This window comes from Diprion similis, chromosome 1 (genome assembly GCF_021155765.1).
Source record: "Diprion similis isolate iyDipSimi1 chromosome 1, iyDipSimi1.1, whole genome shotgun sequence".
Lineage (NCBI taxonomy): Eukaryota > Metazoa > Arthropoda > Insecta > Hymenoptera > Diprionidae > Diprion > Diprion similis.
In genome coordinates this window covers 9,894,497-9,919,077 of record NC_060105.1, presented here as the reverse complement: position 1 = coordinate 9,919,077, position 24,581 = coordinate 9,894,497, and the positions used below count along the sequence as shown (strand labels likewise).

Below are 24,581 nucleotides of genomic sequence, written 5' to 3'. Positions count from 1 at the left end.
GTCGACGTAACGGTATGCATGAGCAGTTCGATGTTTAATGAATTGTCGTTGCTGCACCCGAGCCAGGTGTATTTTCTGAAACAGGCGAAAGGGTAGCGAAAGGGTAGCGAAAGGGAGCGAAAGGGAGCTGAAAGCGCCGAGGTAATAGCAGCGCCCTGTTTTGCCTGCCGCGCTTAATGGCGCCGAGTTTTTTCTCTACATATAATCTATGAGCACAGGATATTAAGTGAAATGGCCCTGGAAATGGCTAATGGCTGCGGTAAAATTGTTAAAAAGGAATTAAGATTACTTTGTCGAAATGGAGCCTACTCAAATCATTGATGTGGTTAGCGTATGAAATATTATTGACTGTATTATTTTCGAGAGATACCGTTGTTCCATGACTCCTCTAATAAATATTACGTGAGTAAAAAAAGTTTGAAAAAATTACAACGAGTAGCGTAAAAAGCTTTTCGTAATTCGGACAACGTTGAAGTGCAAGAATTATTTAATCTCCTTTAAATCCTGCTATTTATATTTTAATTATAAAACAAGTACCGACTCTTATTTCCTGACTGTTTGACCTGACAATTTATTTTACGCAAATTTTACAACTATTTCGTATTCGTCTTGCACTAACGTATGCATCAATTTCTTAACAATCCACGATTAATAGACGAGAGACTGTAATCCATCGAAATAATAATTTTTGTAACAATTAAACCATGACTGAAATTCATCAAGTTTATAATGTTTCGTCAAGTGAAATATAAAATTTATTATGCATATGTGATTGAGGTTTCAAGATAAGGTTAATTTCACGAAATATAATATGTTATCAATGTATTTGATTAGCTGTACGTTCTCAGATAACACAGGACTGCGTTTTTTAATGTATCGCATTGAATAACTTCATTTGATTACATAATTGTGTAAAATTAGCATGGAAAAATTGTACCGATGCAGTATTGTTGACAATTATATAAAAACAATTTTTTGTTCAGCATTGTTCAAAATTACTTGAAACTTATGCTACCTATCTAAAATGTAACAAAGATGACATTTCTCTCATTCGCTATAAGTCCGTATTGTTTTAGGTTGACGGAAAATGACAGTATTAGAAGCAGAAGAAGACGAGGATGAGCAGCTGGTCCCTCCTAGGAAGAAATTTTGCCTGTCGCTCTCAGGGCGCAGCAAATCACTCACTACAAAAACAACTACTCAGCCCCCTCGTACATCTACCAGAGGGGGCACTCTGAATAAATATCTTTTCTCAAACGGTAAACGAAATTTAAAAAATTGATACTATAATTACGTTTGTAGATTAACAGCTCTGTTCAAATTACGATATCAACCATAATAACAAGTCAACTAACTTAGAAACAGGTGAGAGCAGAATGTTAAATGGATATCGAAGTCAATTGCCAAACTCCCAGGAGGCTATGTGCAACACAGTAAATAGCGGGACAGAAGGACTGCGGATAGCATCACTGTGCAATCTGGGCAACACATGTTTTTTAAACAGTGTATTGTACACCCTACGATTTGCACCCTCCTTTTTACACAATCTACATCATCTGGCCACCGACTTATCCAATTTGACTGTGAAACAACTTCAAACTAAGGTGTGTGAGCTGCAAACTTGATATAACTTATTCCAGCTAGTAAATTTAGCCAGTCACCATTTTTACTATTAATTTAAAGTGCCATTAAGTATTTGGGACAATATGTTTGTATCACAAATTATTTTTGTCCTAGCACTGATATTATAAACATAACTTGGTGTTCAACAGTCCTGGAAATTTTTAGTGTCTTGGAAATATTCTTGAAATGTGCCTGTGTCCTGGAAATTCTTATACTCACGATCCTATTCAATGATTTTCTTCTTCTGTATATATGTTTGCTCTCTTCCATTCTTTGACTTTACATTAATTTCCAAAGATTTGAATATGCTTAATTCTTCCAACCACTTTCCAACCAGCTTGTTTATGCGCGATTAAAGTTGCTGAAGCTAAAAATTTACCCACTCTGCCAAGTAATTGTTTTTTCTTGAAGGTCCCAAGGGTGCTGTGAAAAAATTTGGCCAATATAAAAAAAATATTACAAACTAAGCAAAATCAATCCTATTAGAAAGAATACTCTATGCATCGATGCACCCTTATTTAATTCAAACATTTTTCATTGAATATTAATTGTGTTGATACATAAAATTTTTATTATTATTCAGTGATAATTCTTATTATTATTATTATTATTACAGTTGACAAAACTTTTGTTGTAACTGAACAAAGTATTGTTGACTTCGCTCCATAAGAAAAAATCATTCAAAAAATTTACCCTGGAGGGTTCCTAGTTGCACACCAGCACCACATTTAATTAGAATATTCGATCTTCATAAAAATATATTAAAAATACTACCATCTACTATTACCATAGTTCAGTTAATCGATTTAATCTAACTTGCTAATTTGCATAGGTTGTTCTTAATTCACAATAATGACAGTTCCCTATGGTACTACGATTTACTAATTTTGTTTTGATGTATAGGATTCTCGAATTTCAAATCCACCAGGATTGCTATATTCAGTTAGGATTATGCATCCACTTGGCTATCTGGAGCTTATAATCAAATAATCTTGATAAACAACACTCACTTATTCGCAGTACTGAATTAGTTACAAAAACTATTGATATGCTTGTTGAACTTTGTTAGATGAAATCATCATCACTTGGTAGAACTGGTGTATTGCTAACAGCAAGTGGTAGTCGTAGTTGGAGCAGCAAAGATCTTTTGGCGTTAGCAGGTCCAATGGGAGATTCTAATAAACCTAAAATACAAGTGGCTACGGAGAAGTTACACGAGTTATTCGCAGCCTTGAGAATTTCGGAGATGAAAGATAACGGTGAACCGTACCAACCTGATGCATTTCTACAAGCACTGAGGTAATAATTTGGTTGATATTTGAATGTCTAACCAACTATGTTACTTTAGTTATCTTTTTAACTATGGTTAAACCTAAATAGTGATGCAATGTAAAGATGATTTAAATCAATGATTTCAGGGAGGTAAATCCTATATTTGAAGGCAATCAGCAGCAGGATGCACACGAGTTGTTAGTCTGTTTACTGGACAACATACGAGAAACGTTTCAACTGCTTGTAAGGTATAGAGAGAGTGAATTCGGGCAGAATGGTGGAGGATCAGATTTGTACATTGATCAAGTAAATGATGCACAGTCTGAAAGTAGTTCGAGTAAACGTGGCCTTCGCAAATCAAAGAAGAAAAAAAAGTTCTCTTCCAAAGGGAGCCTGAACTTTATCCAATCAAGTTCAAATGGAACTGCGCCACCTTCGAAACCATTAGAAAATGGTCACTTAGAAATGGTTGAAAGTAACAGCGAACTTATGGCACCTCAACCAGAGAGCAAAAAGTGCTTTATTTCAGAGGATTTTGAGGGGGTTAGCCTCCTCCGCACAACGTGTTTAGAGTGTGAACACGTGACTGAAAGAAAAGAAACATTTTGCGATATTTATGTTCCAATAGATACTGACCAATCAAATGAAAAAGGTGAGGAAATAGACACTTATTTACAGAATTGATCGTATTCTTGAATTGAATAGTTTATAAAATTGGAAATTAGCATATTTGTTTTATAATGCTTAACTTTTTTTACATGTATTCCTCCATATTTAGAAGAGGATAAAAGTTTAATGGACAGTAGCGAAGTGTATAGAAGAGCCGTAGTAACAAGTGAACTTTTGCGGGGTCGAGATAAGTACTGGTGTGCTTGTTGCTTACGTTACAATGAAGCGCGGCGTGCTGTGTGCTTTCCTTCCTTACCCAGGCTTCTCATACTGCAATTGAAAAGATTCTCCACCACAGCAGGGTTAGTTACTTTTAAATGGAATATTTTTAAGCTTATGAATGTAATTGTTTGATAACGACAGACTCTCTGAAAGGGTGTGCGGATATGATGTGCATAATTTGAAAATCATCGTCCGTGTTTAATATACAATAGAATTTCCAGTGGCCGTGATTTTTTGAAATTAGTGTATTGAAGACAATTTTAAGAATATTCGGGATTGAAAAATTCTCTTAAACTAATGCTGATATTACTAGAATTTTAGATAAAGTGTTCAACTTTTGTGTAGAAAATAATGGAAAGACGAGTATTTTTTAAATCGAAACTCATATGTGATTATAATACGAATGCACGTGTATCGCATATGTTCCAATATACCTGCAAGCACCTATTTATAATGTGTACAATGAAAATTTCAGGTCGATGGAGAAGATCAACAATCATATGCCAACTCCCTTAACGTTGCAGTGTTTTTGCGAAGATTGTCTGAGTGATATACCAGGCACAAGTATTAGAAGAGAAACTCGACATGTCTACAAATTGTATTCAGTTATTATGCACCAGGGAGCAACAATGACCGCAGGTCATTATGTGGCGTACACACGATTACCGGACGAATCTGCATCGTCTGAATATTTTAATTGTGAACGTGATAATAAGCGGCAAGCTCCGATACAAAATAATAGTAATACAACATCGGACAAATCATCTGGTATAATGAAATTCTTTAGATCGAAATCAAATGTTAGTGAAAACAAAGAACAATTAAATGTATTAAGAGTTGGCTGTCGCAGCATGGAGTGTTGTGGTATTCGTAGAAGTAAACATGGTGGGTCGTGGCTGGAGTGTGATGACGAAGTAGTTAGGATAATTCCACTGCGCGAATTTGAAGAAAAATTGGCTCCAAATCCGCGCAATTCTGCAACACCCTATTTGTTATTTTACGTACGGTCGACGACATAAGCATTCCTCTGTGCAATTAGATTAATTAATAGTTTATATTTAAATAAATCTAAGATTTAGACCTGACACGTTATCATTTGATGAAACATTTATGTACAGAAAAGAATCACACACGGCAGAATTGAAGCATAAATATTGGAAATTTTATGAAAGTGTGAATCACGTTGAAATTTTCAAATTAGGGAACACTACTTTCACTATGATCACCATATTTACTGCTGTGACCCCAAATATTTATAACTTTATTTTTTAAAATGGTTTAGTACCTGGGCTAAGTGTACGGTTGCAAATACATTTTTAGTGCACATATAACGATTGCTTTATACTATATGTGCGACCTAGTTTTCCAAATATTAATGAACGGAAAATTTGTTCATTTGTACAATCGTAATTGCTTATACTTATACACTTTGAGATCGTAAGTAGATCAATTTATAAAAGAACAAATGAATATATTTATTGTTAAACGCGAGAAAACAATGAGGGGAATAGCGGATGTAGACGTCGAGTATTAAAATTTCCAAGATATTATGGACATCAAATTTCTCGTTAAGTACATAGCTGTCCGTAGAATAAATGAAAACATATATTTCATCGTGTAAACATGAACGTTTCTAGTATTTGATGCAGGTATGTACTGTATACATCCGTATTATGTAGAACATAAAACCTTGTTGCAAAAATGAATATACAAATCGATACCTCCCGACACGGATCCATACGATGCTGGTAATAGAATGTAGCATTCACTATACCTCAAACTAATCCGATACACTCCATTTTTAACTTTTCAACTTTTCAACTTCATCTTAGATATTTTTATAAGTTCGTGAACCGTTCTTCCAATACTCTGTATGCCGACAAATTTATAACTGCCGTTTTAACTTTATGGATGGATAACTGCGTTCGCAGCGTACTCTCGTTATTTCAATTGAAAATAATATAAGTATACAAAGTTTAATTGACGTACAAAATAATTGTCGTTTTGCAAGCTATATGACACAATATTTAGTACTTCCGTTTAAACAAGTGAATAATTCAAGATCGCGAAAGAAACTAAATATCTGACCAAATCCAATCGTGAATTCGAAATACCCAACAGTAATATCTCTTTATGCACCAAATGTTATTTTAGTTACCTTAGCCAACTTTTCTCTGCCCAGTACAAAACGCTGCTGAAGTTCACCCATGATCGTAATCATTGAAACGTTGTTAAATAGTACTCTGACTGCTATCATGTACTATATATCGCATACACTTTTTTTTACTTGTAACTGTTAAAATATATTTGAAAAAAAGAATGAATCTATTTTGTGATTGCACAGTATTTATTTTCATGCACAGAGCAATGTAATAGTTTTCGACTTCCAAACTTTACTGGTATATATTTTCGTTGAACACCCGGAAGTTATATTTAACGTTATAAATATCTTTTTATTAAGAATAAGAGTCGATAGTGCGCTACCACTGGTTTGGTTTCATGGATCCGAATCTGTTGTTGAATTGTAGCTAGCACACCTGACTGGTTGTGAATAACATTATTTTGAAAATTTTATTTCATTTACATTCAAACATGATGATTCAATATAATGTACCCATTAAGCACAAGCAATGCGATAGAGTGACAAGAAATTTGACAGTTTTCCACAACTTATTGTTACTAATTTATGTTTTTGGATGAATTAAAAACTACATAGTCGAAGTGGATTTGTAATTAAACGTGTATATTATTTTGAATTTGTATAGGAAGATATAAAATAGTATTGCTACATCTTCGTAAGTTCATATAAATTTGTATCTAACAATATTTGCAAATTGTTTAATTTTTTGTAAAACGTATATTGTTATCAAAGAATAAAGATCATCATTAATAACTAATGAATCACTAACATATTCATCAAATTTAAATACCCATTCTATAATCGGTGACTAAAAAATATTGATTTGAAAAGAGTACTAAGCAGGGTTTCAAATGTTATTAATTTATTATTAATTTTTTTCAACAACAGATGGGTCTGAGTGTCTCGTGTATGAAGTTTTGAAAGTTAAATTAGATACCTAGTTCCAGGGTCAGCTGGCCCATGTGGTCATTGCTTATTATTTGTCAGCCATGTTGACGTGGACATACTATCTTCTATTGGAAGATACACACTTTGGGACGATATCAGTTATCTCTCAATGAATGTGAATTGACATTTGCACTGCATATCATTCTTTGCACTGCAGGGATAGATACGATATGAGATGCAGCCTATATTGTCATAAATATTAGACTTGATTTAGCATCACTGCAAATATCCTCTCACACGACTAGTATGAAGTGATATGTGACGTAAATAAGATCTGAGTAAACTCTACAGACATTCGTCGACTCAATAGAAGTTTTTTTTTTTGTTGTTGAATAAGTTGTACTGCTCTCTCCTATATCGACAATGGAATTTAAATTCAGTATTGCAGTACTTTTACTCTGCTGGATCTCGAAATCAACATTCGGCGATATAACTGATAATGAAGTAGACCAATGCTCGTTGCCAGAAAATTTGATGAAAGAAATTGAAAGTTATGCTCCGACTGTTAACAAGATAATAAACGAAACTGTTAATGGATTGTATAAGGGTACAACATGGCAAGAGTTGGCCACATTTGTTGATAAGTTTGGTCCACGTTTATCTGGGAGTCAAGTTCTCGAAAACTCTATTGACTACATGCTCGATAAGTTGGTCAAACATGGATTGGAAAATGTGCATGGAGAAGAAGCCATTTTACCTCATTGGGTCAGGTACGTTACTTCGTTGTGTTCTAAAAAAAGGTTAAAGGAATAAATATGATTTGATTTTTACAGAGGTAAAGAATCCGCTACCTTGCTTCAACCAAGAGTAAAAGATATTGCGATGCTTGGATTGGGATACAGTGTCGGAACGCCTAAAGGAGGAATTACTGCGTTAGCCATCGTAGTAAAGAGTTTTGATGAACTTCGTCAACGACGCAATGAGGTGCTATAAAATTGTTGCAAACGTGCTTTAAAAAATTTTCTTCTTTCTCTTTGTTTCATATAGAAACATAGTATTTATGATGGATATTTTCTAGGTGCCTGGAAAAATAGTTGTTTATAATCAAGATTTTGTGAATTATGGAGAAACGGTCATATATAGAAGCAAGGGAGCATCAGAAGCTGCAAAATTTGGTGCAGTGGCCGTCTTGATCAGATCTATCACACCAGTTTCTATCTACTCGCCTCATACTGGCATGATGACGTATCAGCCAAATATTACAAAAATACCAGCTGCGTGTATCACAATTGAAGATGCGACTATGTTAAATAGAATGGCTGATAGAGGTAACAATCGTGCCCATTAAATCTCCCATACTCACATTATATTTTTCAATTCTGTAAGAATATATTTATGACAATATAAACTATGTTTTCAGGCAAAACGATATTGATCAATATTAGTATGGAAGCCCAGACTCTTCCAGCAGTGAAGTCTCGGAACACAATTGCAGAAATCACTGGCTCTGAGAGCCCTGAGAAAGTAGTAGTTGTATCTGGACATTTAGATAGCTGGGATGTAGGCCAGGGTGCTATGGATGATGGAGGTGGTGCGTTCATATCATGGAACTCTTTGCGAATCTTGAAAGCTCTGAATCTACGACCACGACGAACGATAAGGTATATATTGTTAATCACCCAGCTGCTGAAAAAATGCATTGCTAGTTCAAAATCACAAGTGTCACAGGAAGATATCGAAACTTTAAGTCAGTTTTGAATTGATTTTGACTATTAGACAATATTAGTATTCATGTATGAAACTAAAGCTTCTTAAATTTATAACTAGCAACAATTAGTCAGCTGAAACTATATACGTAGATCATTGGAGCAAGTCAACCATTACCAAACGTACCTAAAACTTATTATTCATTTTACAAAAGGACTATTCTTTGGACTGGTGAAGAGATTGGGATTGTGGGAGCTCATCAATATATTCAATCACACACAGCTGATAACGAAAAGCTTCAACTTGTGATGGAGTCCGACATAGGTACATTCACTCCGATAGGACTTGCCTTCACAGGTTCGGAGAATGCCCAATGCATTCTGAAAAAAATAATGAGGTAAATTTCTAATTAACTTGACATATACATTTGTGATTTTTTTTCGCGCAAAATTTTCATCCTTCTCGTTACTTTTTAGCTTATTGAAACCAATAAATGCGACAGGGGTTCGAAACCCAAACGAAGGCCCTGACATAACGGAATGGGTAGATTCTGGGGTACCAGGAGCTTCGCTATGGACGGATAACGGCAAATACTTTTGGTACCATCATTCAAATGGTGACACCATGTCCGTTGAAGATCCACATGCACTCGACCTATGTGCCGCATTGTTTGCCGCAGTTTCATATGTCACGGCTGAGCTGAGTGTTGATCTACCACATAAGAACTAGTATTGATAATTTACGTCACCGTGAAATTACGTCAAGTTTATAGTAATATTTCCAACTTTTGTAATAAAATACAAAATATATCAGAATCAGCTTATGATTAGTCTACCAAGAATTTTCATTGAGTTACTTAATTAACTATCAAACAGCTCCTGTATATCTATTGCTACGCAGCGTAAACATATTTGATTAACTAGAATTTGTTACAGAGGTACTGAATCTGTTTTACTATTGAACCACTTTGTCAAAATCCTATCTTATTACGGAAAGTATAAAATAGATGATTCTTGACTGCGTTCTACTGGTTTGATAATGAAGCCGAAATGCTGTAAAAAATCAGTTTAATTTAATATCTTCAACTCATAAGTAGAGAATGCTGGGACAATGATCGCTGACTGTTTGTTAATAAGGCAGTTTTTTCTCCTCCACTTCCATTAATCGAACAATCAGGTGAGCTACCATCGCATACAATGTAATTCGTTGTAGCGCTACTGGTAGAGGGCAGATCGTTGAGATCAGGTGAGGCCAAGGGCGGAGCTGATTGAATTCCACTTTCCAATGAGATAAGTTGCATGCTATAAGATTCGCGATAACCGGAAGTACTCAAAGTTTGCGAAACCACGCTGGTATCTTCGTCCCACGATATGTCCGATTGTTGATGATTACCACGACTATCATTGTGTCCTTGACGAGCAGATAGACTACGCTTCGATCGAATTGATGATGATTCAGATGGGATACCAGAAACTGATAGTTCCGTAGCTGTTGGTGGAGTTGATGCCATCGGTTGATTGGAAGTATCTGGGGACTCCAATTTTATATGTGACACCTGAAAATTATTGTTTGATGTTTGAACTTCTTTCTTGGAAATGTATTTCATTAAAATGTTATCACAATGAGGTTCGGTCATGTCTGTCTTGGACCGTCCAAACTGGTTTAAACTTTATTAACATTTTTTAATACAATGCTATACACATACTTCAATACGACTCCTTCGACTTTTTCTTAAGCGAAAAGTTTTCTTGCTTTGTCCTGTTGAACGCTGTAGACGTGGTCTGTTGCTGCGAGATTCCCCAGAGCTGTCCTCGGTTGGACTGCTTGGACTCAATTGAGTTGTTAAGGTTTCTCCTGCACACAAGGTAAAAAAAATATATGTGCAAGTTTTGTATATATATTTAATAGTTGCAACGTTAGTGGCAAAGAAAACGTTTGAAAAAATGACTACTCGTGCTACGTTTTAATGTTAGGAAGATAATTTTGTTAATCATCACCTCTTAAGATCAATTAAGATATTTTTATGACACGTATTTAGTACACTTTAATTTTATTGTGAAATTATCTTTCCAAAATTTTATTACTCAATTTGAAAAAAATAGCAAGCATCAATGAAAAACCCATACAAATATATACAATATTTTGTTTCAGCTATAGATTTTATGATGTTTGTTATAGGAATTTGGAAAAAGAAAGTAACAAGAGTTCATTGCTACGAAATGATCGTGCCAAGTAAGATAGATTTTACACACAGAAAGAAATACAGAAAGAGACAATGTGGAAGAAAGACATACGAAGACGGAACAAACAAACTGATCGATTATTTTATGCATTCTTGATAAGCTGAAGATTTTTTTTCTGGATATATCGAGTAATACTCAAACATTACAACTGGCGTTGGCTTGTTCTTCTCTTTTCAAACGCCATGTGAGTGGGTGAAATGAATTAATTTAGGTAGCATTATCCGGAGATATATGAAAGATCTGTGACAACCGAAACCATTTGAAGTATGGAAAATCAATAGTTTAAAATGTGGTTGCCTTTTGCGGCTTTCATTTGAACAAAAATCATTTCACAAGAAAATGGAAGTCAAGACCGGGTCTAGGCGTGCTGCTAACGAATGTTGTTATAACGGAGGGAGGAAGGATTTACCTGAAGAGTGCCTAAACTCTACAGAAGAGACAAAGCGCAGTTTGGACGTCTTTTGATGAGGTAATATAGGGTGAGACTTAACATTGTTATGTTCATCATTAGCAGAAGATGGTTGGGATCTATCTGAAACATGCCACATTGAACGTCTAGTATGAGGACAGAACGATCATCAGACAGTAGGACTGACCACTCCATCGTGTAATGTTGTAATTGACATCTAGACATTTGTAGAGAATATTATTTGCTATATATAGAGTATATTTATTCATGAAGTATATTTATAGATAGAAGAGTTACGGAATACAATATAAAAATTTGAAAAACTTCAATTATTGCAAAATAACGGACTATTTTTTTGTATGTAGTGTTTGTCTTCTTTTGTTTGTAATAAGAAAATTGCAACGTAATTTTCACATTTTATTCAGAGTGAAAAAAATTTTGATTTATGACAATGTTTTACCCTAAAAATAATAATTACTTCGTTCAAGTATCAAAAACCAAGGAACAAATATAACACAATATACTTTGTAATGTCATTTGTGTGTGCAACTGGTTTTAGATATCATTGGAAGAATACTCTGTTTAAGTTGAAATTATTCTGTGGTATTATATTAGAGTTATATTGATTTTTAGGTGAGCCTATTTTCAGTGGAGGGATAATTTTTAATCAGAGAAAATAAAGTTGACGACGATACCCGTGTGTAAAACAAGCACTGGCAAGTCTTGTGATTGTCTTTCGCTATTTTCAATGTTAAGGGTATTGCCTAGGTTCAACACCGTTAACCCATGAATACACTCAATATATAGAGTTACGTATTTTTATTCTACAATTTATTGGTCTCGTTTTCAAATTATACATAGCTGTCCGTAGAATAAATGTAAACATATATTTCATCGTGTAAACATTAACGTTTCTAGTATTTGATGCAGGTATGTACTGTATACATCCGTATTATGTAGAACATAAAACCTTGTTGCAAAAATGAATATACAAATCGATACCTCCCGACACGGATCCATACGATGCTGGTAATAGAATGTAGCATTCACTATACCTCAAACTCATCCGATACACTCCATTTTTAACTTTTCAACTTCATCTTAGATATTTTTATAAGTTCGTGAACCGTTCTTCCAATACTCTGTATGCCGACAAATTTATAACTGCCGTTTTAACTTTATAGATGGATAACTGCGTTCGCAGCGTTCTCTCGTTATTTCAATTGAAAATAATATAAGTATACAAAGTTTAATTGACGTACAAAATAATCGTCGTTTTGCAAGCTATATTACACACTATTTAGTACTTCCGTTTAAAACATTGAATAATTCAAGATTGCGAAAGAAACTAAATATCTGACCAAATCCAATCGTGAATTCGAAATACCCAACAGTAATATCTCTTTATGCACCAAATGTTATTTTAGTTACCTTAGCCAACTTTTCTCTGCCCAGTACAAAACGCTGCGGAAGTTCACTCATGATCTTAATCATTGAAACGTTGTTAAATAGTACTCTGACTGCTATCATGTACTATATATCGCATACACTTTTTTTTACTTGTAACTTTTAAAATATATTTGAAAAAAAGAATGAATCTATTTTGTGATTGCACAGTATTTATTTTCATGCACAGAGCAATGTAATAGTTTTCGACTTCCAAACTTTACTGGTATATATTTTCGTTGAACACCCGGAAGTTATATTTAACGTTATGAATATCTTTTTATTAAGAATAAGAGTCGATAGTGCGCTACCACTGGTTTGGTTTCATGGATCCGAATCTGTTGTTGAATTGTAGCTAGCACACCTGACTGGTTGTGAATAACATTATTTTGAAAATTTTATTTCATTCACATTCAAACATGATGATTCAATATAATGTACCCATTAAGCACAAGCAATGCGATAGAGTGACAAGAAATTTGACAGTTTTCCACAACTTATTGTTACTAATTTATGTTTTTGAATGAATTAAAAACTACATAGTCGAAGTGGATTTGTAATTAAACGTGTATATTATTTTGAAATTTGTATAGGAAGATATAAAATAGTATTGCTACATCTTCGTAAGTTCATGTAAATTTGTATCCAACAATATTTGCGAATTGTTTAATTTTTTGTAAAACGTATATTGTTATCAAAGAATAAAGATCATCATTAATAACTAACGAATCACTAACATATTCATCAAATTTAAATACCCATTTTACAATCGGTGACTAAAAAATATTGATTTGGAAAGAGTACCAAGCAGGGTTTCAAACGTTATTAACTTATTTTTAATTTTTTTTTAACAACAGATGGGTCTGCGTGTCTCGTGTGTGAAGTTTTGAAAGTTGAACTAGATACCTAGTTCCAGGGTCAGCTGGCCCATGTGGTCATTAAACAGGGTCCGTGGGTCATTGCTTATTTACTATTTGTCAGCCATGTTGACGTGGACGTACTATCTTCTATTGGAAGATGCACACTTTGGAACGATATGAGTTATCTCTCAATGCATGTGAATTGACATTTGCACTGCATATCATTCTTTGCACTGCAGGGATAGATACGATATGAGATGCAGCCTATATATATAGTCATAAATATTGGACTTGATTTGGCATTACTGAAATATCCTTTCACACGCCTAGTAGGAAGTGATATGTGAGGTGAATAAGATCTGAGTAAATTCTGCAGACATTCGTCGACTCAATAGGAGAAGTTTTTTTTTTTGTTGTTGAATAAGTTGTACTGCTCTCTCCTATATAGAAAATGGAATTTAAATTCAGTATTGCAGTACTTTTATTCTGCTGGATCTCGAAATCAACATTCGGCGATATAACTGATAACGAAATAGACCAATGCTGGTTACCAGAAAATTTGGTGAACGAAATTGAAAGTTATGCTCCGACTGTTAACAAGATAATAAACGAAACTGTTAATGGATTGTATAAGGGTACAACATGGCAAGAGTTGGCTACATTTGTTGATAAGTTTGGTCCACGTTTATCTGGGAGTCAAGTTCTCGAAAACTCTATTGACTACATGCTCGATAAGTTGGTGAAACATGGATTGGAAAATGTGCATGGCGAAAAAGCCATTTTACCTCATTGGGTCAGGTACGTTACTTCGTTGTGTTCTAAAAAAAGGTTAAAGGAATAAATATGATTTGATTTTTACAGAGGTAAAGAATCCGCTACCTTGCTTCAACCAAGAGTAAAAGATATTGCGATGCTTGGATTGGGATACAGTGTCGGAACGCCTAAAGGAGGAATTACTGCGTTAGCCATCGTAGTAAAGAGTTTTGATGAACTGCGTGAACGACGCAATGAGGTGCTGTAAAATTTTTGCGAACGTGCTTTAAAAAATTTCACGTCTTTTTTTCTTCTTTCTTTTTCATCATATAAAAACATAGTATTTATGATGGATATTTTCTAGGTGCCTGGAAAAATAGTTATTTATAATCAAGATTTTGTGAATTATGACGAAACGGTCTTATATAGAATCAACGGAGCATCAGAAGCTGCAAAATTTGGTGCAGTGGCCGTCTTGATCAGATCTATCACACCAGTTTCTATCTACTCGCCTCATACTGGCATGATGACGTATCAGCCAAATATTCCAAAAATACCAGCTGCATGTATCACAATTGAAGATGCGGCTTTGTTAAACAGAATGGCTGATAGAGGTAACAATCGTGCCCATTAAATCTCCCATACTCACATTATATTTTTCAATTCTGTAGAATATATTTATGATAATATAAACTATGTTTTCAGGCAAAACGATATTGATCAATATTAGTATGGAAGCCCAGACTCTTCCAGCAGTGAAGTCTCGGAACACAATTGCAGAAATCACTGGCTCTGAGAGCCCTGAGAAAGTAGTAGTTGTATCTGGACATTTAGATAGCTGGGATGTAGGCCAGGGTGCTATGGATGATGGAGGTGGTGCGTTCATATCATGGAACTCTTTGAGAATCTTGAAAGCTCTGAATCTACGACCACGACGAACGATAAGGTACATATTGTTAATCACCCAGCTTCTGAAAAAATGCAATGCTAGTTCAAAATCACAAGTGTCACAGGAAGATATCGAAACTTTAAGTCAGTTTTGAATTGATTTTGACTATTAGACAATATTAGTATTCATGTATGAAATTAAAGCTTCTTAAATTTATAACTAGCAACAATTAGTCAGCTGGAACTATATACATAGATCATTGGAGCAAGTCAACCATTACCAAACGTACCTAAAACTTATTATTCATTTTACAAAAGGACTATTCTTTGGACTGGTGAAGAGATGGGGACTGTGGGATCTCATCAATATATTCAATCACACACAGCTGATAACGAAAAGCTTCAACTTGTGATGGAGTCCGACATAGGTACATTCACTCCGATAGGACTTGCCTTCACGGGTCCGGAGAATGCCAAATGCATTCTGAAAAAAATAATGAGGTAAATTTCTACTTAACTTGACATATACATTTGTGTTTTTTTTTCTCGCAAAATTTTCATCCTTTTCGTTACTTTTTAGCTTATTGAAACCAATAAATGCGACAGGGGTTCGAAACCCAAACGAAGGCCCTGACATCACGGAATGGGTAGATTCTGGGGTACCAGGAGCTTCGCTATGGACGGATAACGGCAAATACTTTTGGTACCATCATACAAATGGTGACACCATGTCCGTTGAAGATCCACATGCACTCGACCTATGTGCCGCATTGTTTGCCGCAGTTTCATATGTCACGGCTGAGCTGAGTGTTGATCTACCACATAAGAACTAGTATTGATAATTTACGTCACCGTGAAATTACGTCAAGTTTATAGTAATATTTCCAACTTTTGTAATAAAATACAAAATATATCAGAATCAGCTTACGATTAGTCTACAAAGAATTTTCATCGAGTTACTTAATTAACTATCAAACAGCTCCTGTATATCTATTGCTACGCAGCGTAAACATATTTGATTAACTAGAATTTGTTACAGAGGTACTGAATCTGTTTTACTATTGAACCACTTTGTCAAAATCCTATCTTATTACGGAAAGTATAAAATAGATGATTCTTGACTGCGTTCTACTGGTTTGATAATGAAGCCGAAATGCTGTAAAAAATCAGTTTAATTTAATTTCTTACATTAATAATGCCTAGTGTCTGTACAATAGTAAATTGTTATAGCACGTAACGTTCATTTTCCTAGTTAATATATATACTGCTGTCGAGTTAATACATTGAAATAACTGCACAGATTTCAACTGCAAGAATAATACATATTCCCTTTGCTTTGTGTAGAGTACTCGTTTCTCCTACAGTGGCATATTACTCGATAGATAATTATATTCTACACTCAATTATTACACTTAAAATGTTACTAAACATATATTTTCCCTGTAAAAATCGTCGACTCAGATTAACGTGTCCTCGTCCTGTGTTTGAAATACCATAAGTAGAGAGTGCTGGGACGATGATCGCTGACTGTTTGTTAATAAGGCAGTTTTTTCTCCTCCACTTCCATTAATCGAACAATCAGGTGAGCTACCATCGCATACAATGTAATTCGTTGTAGCGCTACTGGTAGAGGGCAGATCGTTGAGATCAGGTGAGGCCAAGGGCGGAGCGGATTGAATTCCACTTTCCAATGAGATAAGTTGCATGCTATAAGAATCGCGATAACCGGAAGTACTCGAAGTTTGCGAAACCACGCTGGTATCTTCGTCCCACGATATGTCCGATTGTTGATGATTACCACGACTATCATTGTGTCCTTGACGAGCAGATAGACTACGCTTCGATCGAATTGATGATGATTCAGATGGGATACCAGAAACTGATAGTTCCGTAGCTGTTGGTGGAGTTGATGCCATCGGTTGATTGGAAGTATCTGGGGACTCCAATTTTATATGTGACACCTGAAAATTATTGTTTGATGTTTGAACTTCTTTCTTGGAAATGTATTTCATTAAAATATTATCACAATGAGGTTCGGTCATGTCTGTCTGGGACCGTCCAAACTGGTTTAAACTTTATTAACATTTTTTAATACAATGCTATACACATACTTCAATACGACTCCTTCGACTTTTTCTTAAGCGAAAAGTTTTCTTGCTTTGTCCTGTTGAACGCTGTAGACGTGGTCTGTTGCTGCGAGATTCCCCAGAGCTGTCCTCGGTTGGACTGCTTGGACTCAATTGAGTTGTTAAGGTTTCTCCTGCACACAAGGTAAAAAAAATATATGTGCAAGTTTTGTATATATATTTAATAGTTGCAACGTTAGTGGCAAAGAAAACGTTTGAAAAAATGACTACTCGTGCTACGTTTTAATGTTAGGAAGATAATTTTGTTAATCATCACCTCTTAAGATCAATTAAGATATTTTTATGACACGTATTTAGTACACTTTAATTTTATTGTGAAATTATCTTTCCAAAATTTTATTACTCAATTTGAAAAAAATAGCAAGCATCAATGAAAAACCCATACAAATATATACAATATTTTGTTTCAGCTATAGATTTTATGATGTTTGTTATAGGAATTTGGAAAAAGAAAGTAACAAGAGTTCATTGCTACGAAATGATCGTGCCAAGTAAGATAGATTTTACACACAGAAAGAAATACAGAAAGAGACAATGTGGAAGAAAGACATACGAAGACGGAACAAACAAACTGATCGATTATTTTATGCATTCTTGATAAGCTGAAGATTTTTTTTCTGGATATATCGAGTAATACTCAAACATTACAACTGGCGTTGGCTTGTTCTTCTCTTTTCAAACGCCATGTGAGTGGGTGAAATGAATTAATTTAGGTAGCATTATCCGGAGATATATGAAAGATCTGTGACAACCGAAACCATTTGAAGTATGGAAAATCAATAGTTTAAAATGTGGTTGCCTTTTGCGGCTTTCATTTTAACAAAAATCATTTCACAAGAAAATGGAAGTCAAGACCGGGTCTAGGCGTGCTGCTAACGAATGTTGTTATAACGGAGGGAGGAAGGATTTACCTGAAGAGTGCCTAAACTCTACAGAAGAGACAAAGCGCAGTTTGGACGTCTTTTGATGAGGTAATATAGGGTGAGACTTAACATTGTTATGTTCATCATTAGCAGAAGATGGTTGGGATCTATCTGAAACATGCCACATTGAACGTCTAGTATGAGGACAGAACGATCATCAGACAGTAGGACTGACCACTCCATCGTGTAATGTTGTAATTGACATCTAGACATTTGTAGAGAATATTATTTGCTATATATAGAGTATATTTATTCATGAAGTATATTTATAGATAGAAGAGTTACGGAATACAATATAAAAATTTGAAAAACTTCAATTATTGCAAAATAACGGACTATTTTTTTGTATGTAGTTTTTTTCTTGTTTAGTTTGTAATAAGAAAATTGCAACGTGATTTTCACATTTTATTCAAAGTGAAAGAAGTTTGGATTTGTGACAATGTTTTACCCTAAAAATAATAATTACTTCGTTCAAATATCAAAAACCAAGGAACAAATATAACACAATATACTTTGTAATGTCATTTGTGTGTGCAACTGGTTTTAGATATCATTGGAAGAATACTCTGTTTAAGTTAAAATTATTCTGTGGTATTATATTAGAGTTATATTGATTTTTAGGTGAGCCTATTTTCGGTGGAGGGATAATTTCTAATCAGAGAAAATAAAGTTGACGACGATACCCGTGTGTAAAACAAGCACTGGCAAGTCTTGTGATTGTCTTTCGCTATTTTCAATGTTAAGGGTATTGCCTAGGTTCAACACGACTAACCCATGAAGACACTCAATATAGTTACACATTTTCATTCTACAACTTATTGGTCTCGTTTTTAAGTTGAAGGCTAAGTCTATATTACACAACTTTCGTAAAATTTACAAATTTTGGTTAATTATTACAAAAAAAAAAAAAAAAATGACTCAATGTAGCCCATGTTCGTTTTGTTTTGCAAAGGTGAAAGTTTTTTTTTTTACATGCATCTAAAATCATCATCATACGTATATTTTCACCCTAATAAAAACGTCCCATGGATGGGAGCCTATAGGAATCCGGCAGATTCATAGGAATTTGGAAGGGATTTGAATAGGTTCCATGGACTTACTATAGAAATTTTCGATAAGCTGATCTTTGATTCAAACCCAAGATGAACGAGTAGGTATTGACAAGATAAAAAACAAACACAAAGTTTCGTTTTTTTTTTCACAAAGCGCGAGGATGTTGCTACTTCTTTTCTGATTATATCGGGCCAATTTACACAGGTGACAATCTCTCTGCATTTTTCTGGTCTCATCCACACGATTTGGCTATAGACCACAGGATAAAGAAAAGTCCGCGTCTTCAACTAGGCAACACTCTTAAGCCCCCCGTTCGAATTGAAAGTATTGAATTATTATCATTACACAATACACATGTAATGGGAAATTATTCAGCTAACTGGATTGTTGATATGTTGATCCTTTCTTATATCCGTAGTGAAATTACCATGAAATAAAAAATTATATAGTCATTCAATGCAAGTAATAATGTAACACGAAATAATTAAAAAAAAAAATGGAACTTATAAATTTATTAGTGTATTTCAATTAGAAATAGAATATTTAGTGATTGTAGTATTGTTATTTAAAAAATATGTCGACAACTACACCATTGATATTGATGTAGTGTGTGAATCATATATATTGTCACATATCACATACATATTTAAATATGTGTGTGTATATATAAATATATACACTCTTAAATGATGTATACATGTATCATTTAAGCATCAGTAACAATATATATCGTACATATAAATTAGGGTAGTCATTAATTTGGGGTTGGAGAAATTTTCATCGCGACGCCCTGAGATTTATTTGAAACTGTTGGAAAATAATGTGTTTAAAATTTCAATTTGTTATCATCAATGGAAAGTCATGCATCATCAAGCTTTAATCTTCCACATTCAAAATTTATTGTCAAGTAGAGATTTGACCTGCATTATTTTTAATCGCTTAGAAACCAATGGGGGGGGGGGGGGAGAAGGCGTCACAATGAAAATTTTTCCAATCCCAAATTAAAGACTACCCCAATGTAAATACACATACTGTACACGTAACATAATTGTTTGTTGCAGATTGACGTACGATGACCACCGTATCTAGAATTTAATTCAATTTTACTCCAGACTGATCAACAGATTACAAAGAAAGACATAAAAGCAACTATATGTATATGTATGGTACGAAGTGGCTACATAATGATAATGGGATACCAACTGTTGGACAATACCATTGTCTAAATACTGCTATGTAATAAGTTTATCATAATTACATAATATATGGCAAATGAATATGTAACGAATATGCTAAGGGAAAAAACAACACAGGACAAAATGCAACAGAAGGTGAGTGAGTACGAATAGAATGGTATCAAAAGTATATTAATATTTAGATACGTAATAGTGTGAAGCATAAAGGATATACACACGTAGTATATGAAAAAGTGTGATAATAATAAGTATAGGCTTGCGTAGATTCTGTGTGCTTACCTCTGTTCCCTAGCTAGCAATGGAAGCAACGTAACATCAGTGTGTCAATATATCTGAACCTCAGGTACAATACTTTATCTTCATGATTGTTTTTTTTTCTTCTTTCTTTTTTTCTTATGTATGTTTGACGTTATTTTTTTTATGATTTTCTAGTTATTTAAATATACTAGGTGTGAGATCATGTACAGAGTGTCGATGTAACTAAATTAAGCTCAACAATAAACAATAAATGATGCTAAATGATACATTTAATTTGTTTTCACGTACGGGCAGTTGATGGTATTACCCTGTCAACGGGATTTAAAATTTTTATTCAAAACAATTTTCTAATTGTAATTAACAATAATAGTCAAAGAATTAGTCGAAAGTAAGTTGTAACTCCAACATTATTCCGAGTAAGAAAAAGTAAATCATCCATTGTGAGGAGTGTTAATCGAATAATTCGTTATAATTTCGAAAATGATAAACAAAACTTTACATACTGCGCAAAATTATGATCAACAGTCGTGTATCCAAAACCATGAAGATAATATTGCATTTTGGTATGATTTAAATTACGAAGTATCTATATTTCACAAGCAGGGTTACTTTCGTGTGAGCACCTGCTGCAGTGCCATAGACAATGGCTTAATCCAACTGTGGTACCTACTGTGTTTAACTGTCAGAAGTACTTTGGTAAATAGCTTGTGTGTGTAGAAATTTCAATTATTATCTGTGAAAGAAACGTAGTATAGTTCACGTCTCGACTCTACAATACGTATACAATATTGTAACATAATGACCTGCAAAGCTCGGATCAGCCGTAATATTGCTGATTAAGGTATATATTTGAGGTACTTAAATTTTAAAGAGAAACATAATTTAAAGATTCGTCGTTGAATCTCAGTTTGAAAATGAAAATTATACAAAGATTAAACAATCCTAGCTATCGTATAAAATACTTCTGACATTTTAATTAATATAATTACGTTAATCAACCGTTAATATGTTTTGTTAGGTACATAAAATTCAAAATAATTGGATAAACAAAATCACCGAGAAAACAAAATTAAATAAAATACCTGTCGAAAGAGGCTGATCCAGTTGCATATCCTTAGTACTGTCCTCGCTGACCTCCTTCAATGTTGTTGATCCGGCACTTGTACTCGATGCAGAGCCTAAAACGGAATGAAAAGTTGAAGAGAAGAAAGATAGACCAAATATGTAGTTTGGATTAAACCAAGCCTCGGCAAACTGAAACATTTCTCGTACATGTACTCCATATAAACGATTTGCAAAACAGGATGTGCTTTCCCCAAATCGAAGCAAGTATATGTTATAATTTATGGGATAAGACTCGCACAACGTTCACGTTATCGTGTTCTGAATATCGTAATCACTCTAATCATACGGGCGTGCCCCTAATATCGTAAATATCATAGTCAAGCATTTGTCATTCAATATGTGCAAGGGTGCGACTCGATGCGATTCCTATGCTGGTATGCTGCTGGAGATTGGATAGTAAAATTTTGCTAAAGTTGAAGACGGGAGACAAGCATACCTCTGGTGACATTAGTAGTTGGTTGTACTGAAGTTGGTGGATGTATGACAGGGAATTGAGGTTGAATCGCATGTGCTGATTTTGGGATGAGTGATTGATTACAAGTGTGTGGTGGAGTTGGATGAGACACTGGTGTAGGCTGAGAATGTTGAGAGGGAGTCTCTGCAGGGGTACGATTGATATGAGCACGCGAACCGAGATCCCCTGTAAGTAAGTCGATAAGAGAAGGTCTCTGAGTCCGTCCATGCTGCCCCTCGTTGCTATTCGGCATCGCATTCGGAGCTCCTGGGTGCATGTCGACTACACTCCTTTTTGGTTCCGGTTGCATTTCATCTGAAGAAGGTGAACAGGATTCGGGGTGAATTTTATAATTAACTGCAGATCGCTATTCTTGGATGTAGGATACAGTTGAAGACATGCTCACCAAACTTACGGTCGTCGATTTCCTCTTTCAGATCTTTCAGATCGTGAGATAAGTCAGTCAACAAGGTTCCGCGTGATTTTGGAACCGGCATACCGATACCGTTGATCTTTTTTCTAATAATGCTCTGCATGTTTCTCTCGTGTTCGGATATCGGTGGCTGCCCAATTTTGTGCACTATGAAGGGTGACATTTGTATGTAAAGAGCAGTCCGATGAGTGACAACAAATTCCAAAAAGTCCCACAAATGTATAGATGCCTCATTCCGCTTATTCAAAAGTCGCATGGTGCGTAAAATTCTAGGCCATTCTTTCTTCAGTTCTGCTTCAAAGCAAATTATCATAATCTTCAATGCTAAAAGATAAAAATATTAAAAATTTTGCTTGCACCATATCGAATTTCTCATATCTCACAATATGTCAAGATTTTTTTTATTTATTTCACCAAAAAATATTATTATGTACCTAAAAATGCAACTTGATACAATGTTAATGATATTTTTGTTGGAGCCTTTGCATCCCTGGCAGTGAACGTCAAGCTACCAGTTCTCATGTCGGTCGCAGTTTTTAAATTTTGTGCTGTGATGGGAGCAGTTTTTGCCGTCGGTGGCCACAGGGTATTCAAAACAGCTGTCAGAGCAAAACTTATGTCTGCCTGTCTCAGTTTCGGAACATCTGGATGAAAAGTTGATTGAATTATTCAGCGAAGAATATTATGTAGAATTGGTTACATATAATCGATTGGTTAGACGAGGAATACAAAAAAACTTCAACATTTGCTCAGGATTATCTTACCCTTTCTTCCCGTGCCAACGCGCAAGAACAGAGGTATTAGTAGATTTAAAAGTACACTTTCCGTTCGATTTTGAGTAGCGAACATTGATTGGCCTCCGCAGACATTCTCTAGTGAATAGACTTCCCCGAGAGAAATCACGTGGAGAGCTATCAAACGTAATACTGTTGAACAAAAATGCTGTGGTGGTATTTGACTCATTAGAGCAGCTGATGCAGCCGATGCTACTTCCACCAAGCCAGTTGTATCCCCAATTATGAGAGCCTTGGGGATGAAAAAACGTACACATAAATGTGTAGTAAGTACGTAAGTATAGTCGTAAGAAATAAAAAGTGTGGAAATAACTTTACCTGGCATGTGCTTAAAAGCGTCTTCAAGTGTTGAAAATGAGCGATGTACGGATATCTTGACAATGTTTCGTAAACACCCTTTAGCAAATCACCCGCAGCTTCCCAGTCGGTGTTTCGTCTTATTGAAGCTTTTTTATAAATTTTGCTGAACGTTTTGTCAAGCCGTCTTAAAATAATTATCAAAGCTGGCCTCATGTCGTCATTGGACCATTCGGTGGATGGGAGTATATCATTCATGTATCTTCGCAATCCTCTGCAGCCCATTGTATCGGAATCGTAGGGTGAAATCTTTAGAAGACTGTGAGCGATATCCGCTAGTCTCTGAAACGAATTATGTCAAACTTACTGTCAAAACTTCCACTGTTCTACTGTATGTGTTACGATAATAGTCACTCACCACATGGCATTTGGAATCAAGTAATTCGATTGCTTTACCATCCTGAGTTGCTTTTTTATTCAGTTCGGCAAGACGCACAGAGCATCTAGCAAGGAAATCTCCTACCATATTCAGGAGAGTATCTCTTGGTCTCCTGAATTCAGTCTTATGGCAATTTTCCGAGTCTTCATTGTCTCTATCATACAAAATCTTCGTCCTCGAATGTTCTACATATTTATTGTGGGTTTCATCATCAAAATCAAAACCAGGCGAATACGGACCTTTGCCGTAATTTCTTTGACTGGAGCCTTTATGTTCTGGGCTCGACCTCTGCGGTCCGTTGTAATTTCTGAATGGAGATGCGAAACGAATATTTTACGTTAC

General features: G+C 34.9%; 5 protein-coding genes across 15 annotated transcripts in view; 3 read left to right on the top strand and 2 right to left on the bottom strand.

The window, feature by feature from the left end:
- The first annotated feature begins 228 nt into the window (after window positions 1–228).
- On the top strand, window positions 229–12,437 carry LOC124408830 (ubiquitin carboxyl-terminal hydrolase 1). 3 transcript variants are annotated; one of them, XR_006929475.1, is made up of 8 exons: window positions 229–402; window positions 1,077–1,259; window positions 1,360–1,604; window positions 2,693–2,922; window positions 3,042–3,547; window positions 3,674–3,866; window positions 4,262–5,435; window positions 12,104–12,437. XR_006929475.1 is itself a non-coding variant. In XM_046886085.1 (7 exons), exons 2-7 carry the CDS (start codon window positions 1,088–1,090, stop codon window positions 4,803–4,805), a joined length of 1,884 nt encoding a protein of 627 aa, XP_046742041.1. In that variant the 5' UTR covers window positions 229–402; window positions 1,077–1,087; the 3' UTR covers window positions 4,806–6,495. The 3 variants fall into 3 exon arrangements, 2 of the variants coding, with proteins under 2 accessions (XP_046742041.1, XP_046742030.1); XM_046886085.1 differs by lacking the exon at window positions 12,104–12,437 and having other exon boundaries at window positions 1,366–1,604; window positions 4,262–6,495; XM_046886074.1 differs by lacking the exon at window positions 12,104–12,437 and having other exon boundaries at window positions 4,262–6,495.
- LOC124408856 (carboxypeptidase Q-like) lies at window positions 6,970–16,039 on the top strand. Its single transcript, XM_046886109.1, has 7 exons — window positions 6,970–7,137; window positions 13,828–14,277; window positions 14,341–14,491; window positions 14,597–14,846; window positions 14,938–15,178; window positions 15,439–15,621; window positions 15,701–16,039. The coding sequence occupies exons 2-7, from the start codon at window positions 13,931–13,933 to the stop codon at window positions 15,951–15,953; spliced, it is 1,425 nt and encodes a 474-aa protein (XP_046742065.1). The 5' UTR covers window positions 6,970–7,137; window positions 13,828–13,930; the 3' UTR covers window positions 15,954–16,039.
- Window positions 7,130–9,336, top strand: LOC124408848 (carboxypeptidase Q-like). Its single transcript, XM_046886098.1, has 6 exons — window positions 7,130–7,584; window positions 7,648–7,798; window positions 7,893–8,142; window positions 8,235–8,475; window positions 8,736–8,918; window positions 8,998–9,336. The coding sequence occupies exons 1-6, from the start codon at window positions 7,238–7,240 to the stop codon at window positions 9,248–9,250; spliced, it is 1,425 nt and encodes a 474-aa protein (XP_046742054.1). The 5' UTR covers window positions 7,130–7,237; the 3' UTR covers window positions 9,251–9,336.
- LOC124409181 lies at window positions 9,603–11,394 on the bottom strand. Its single transcript, XM_046886619.1, has 3 exons — window positions 11,174–11,394; window positions 10,227–10,375; window positions 9,603–10,076 (listed from the first exon to the last, which is right to left on the bottom strand). Exons 1-3 carry the CDS (start codon window positions 11,310–11,312, stop codon window positions 9,603–9,605), a joined length of 762 nt encoding a protein of 253 aa, XP_046742575.1. The 5' UTR covers window positions 11,313–11,394.
- Window positions 15,990–24,581, bottom strand: part of LOC124408795 (protein unc-80 homolog) — a 26,119-nt gene continuing 17,527 nt past the window's right edge. For 4 of the 9 annotated variants that reach the window (XM_046885988.1, XM_046886016.1, XM_046886024.1 and 1 more), the window contains 10 exons: window positions 24,219–24,546; window positions 23,822–24,142; window positions 23,474–23,735; window positions 23,144–23,353; window positions 22,683–23,033; window positions 22,259–22,591; window positions 21,780–21,875; window positions 18,179–18,301; window positions 17,232–17,380; window positions 15,990–17,081 (listed from right to left, as the gene is read on the bottom strand). In XM_046885988.1, coding sequence (XP_046741944.1) covers window positions 16,578–17,081; window positions 17,232–17,380; window positions 18,179–18,301; window positions 21,780–21,875; window positions 22,259–22,591; window positions 22,683–23,033; window positions 23,144–23,353; window positions 23,474–23,735; window positions 23,822–24,142; window positions 24,219–24,546 — 2,677 coding nt within the window. In that variant the 3' untranslated portion in view covers window positions 15,990–16,577. Of the gene's footprint in view, window positions 17,082–17,231; window positions 17,381–18,178; window positions 18,302–20,718; window positions 20,732–21,779; window positions 21,876–22,258; window positions 22,592–22,682; window positions 23,034–23,143; window positions 23,354–23,473; window positions 23,736–23,821; window positions 24,143–24,218; window positions 24,547–24,581 lie in introns of all 9 variants that reach the window. The other 5 variants (XM_046885998.1, XM_046886007.1, XM_046886033.1 and 2 more) reach the window with 4 other exon arrangements.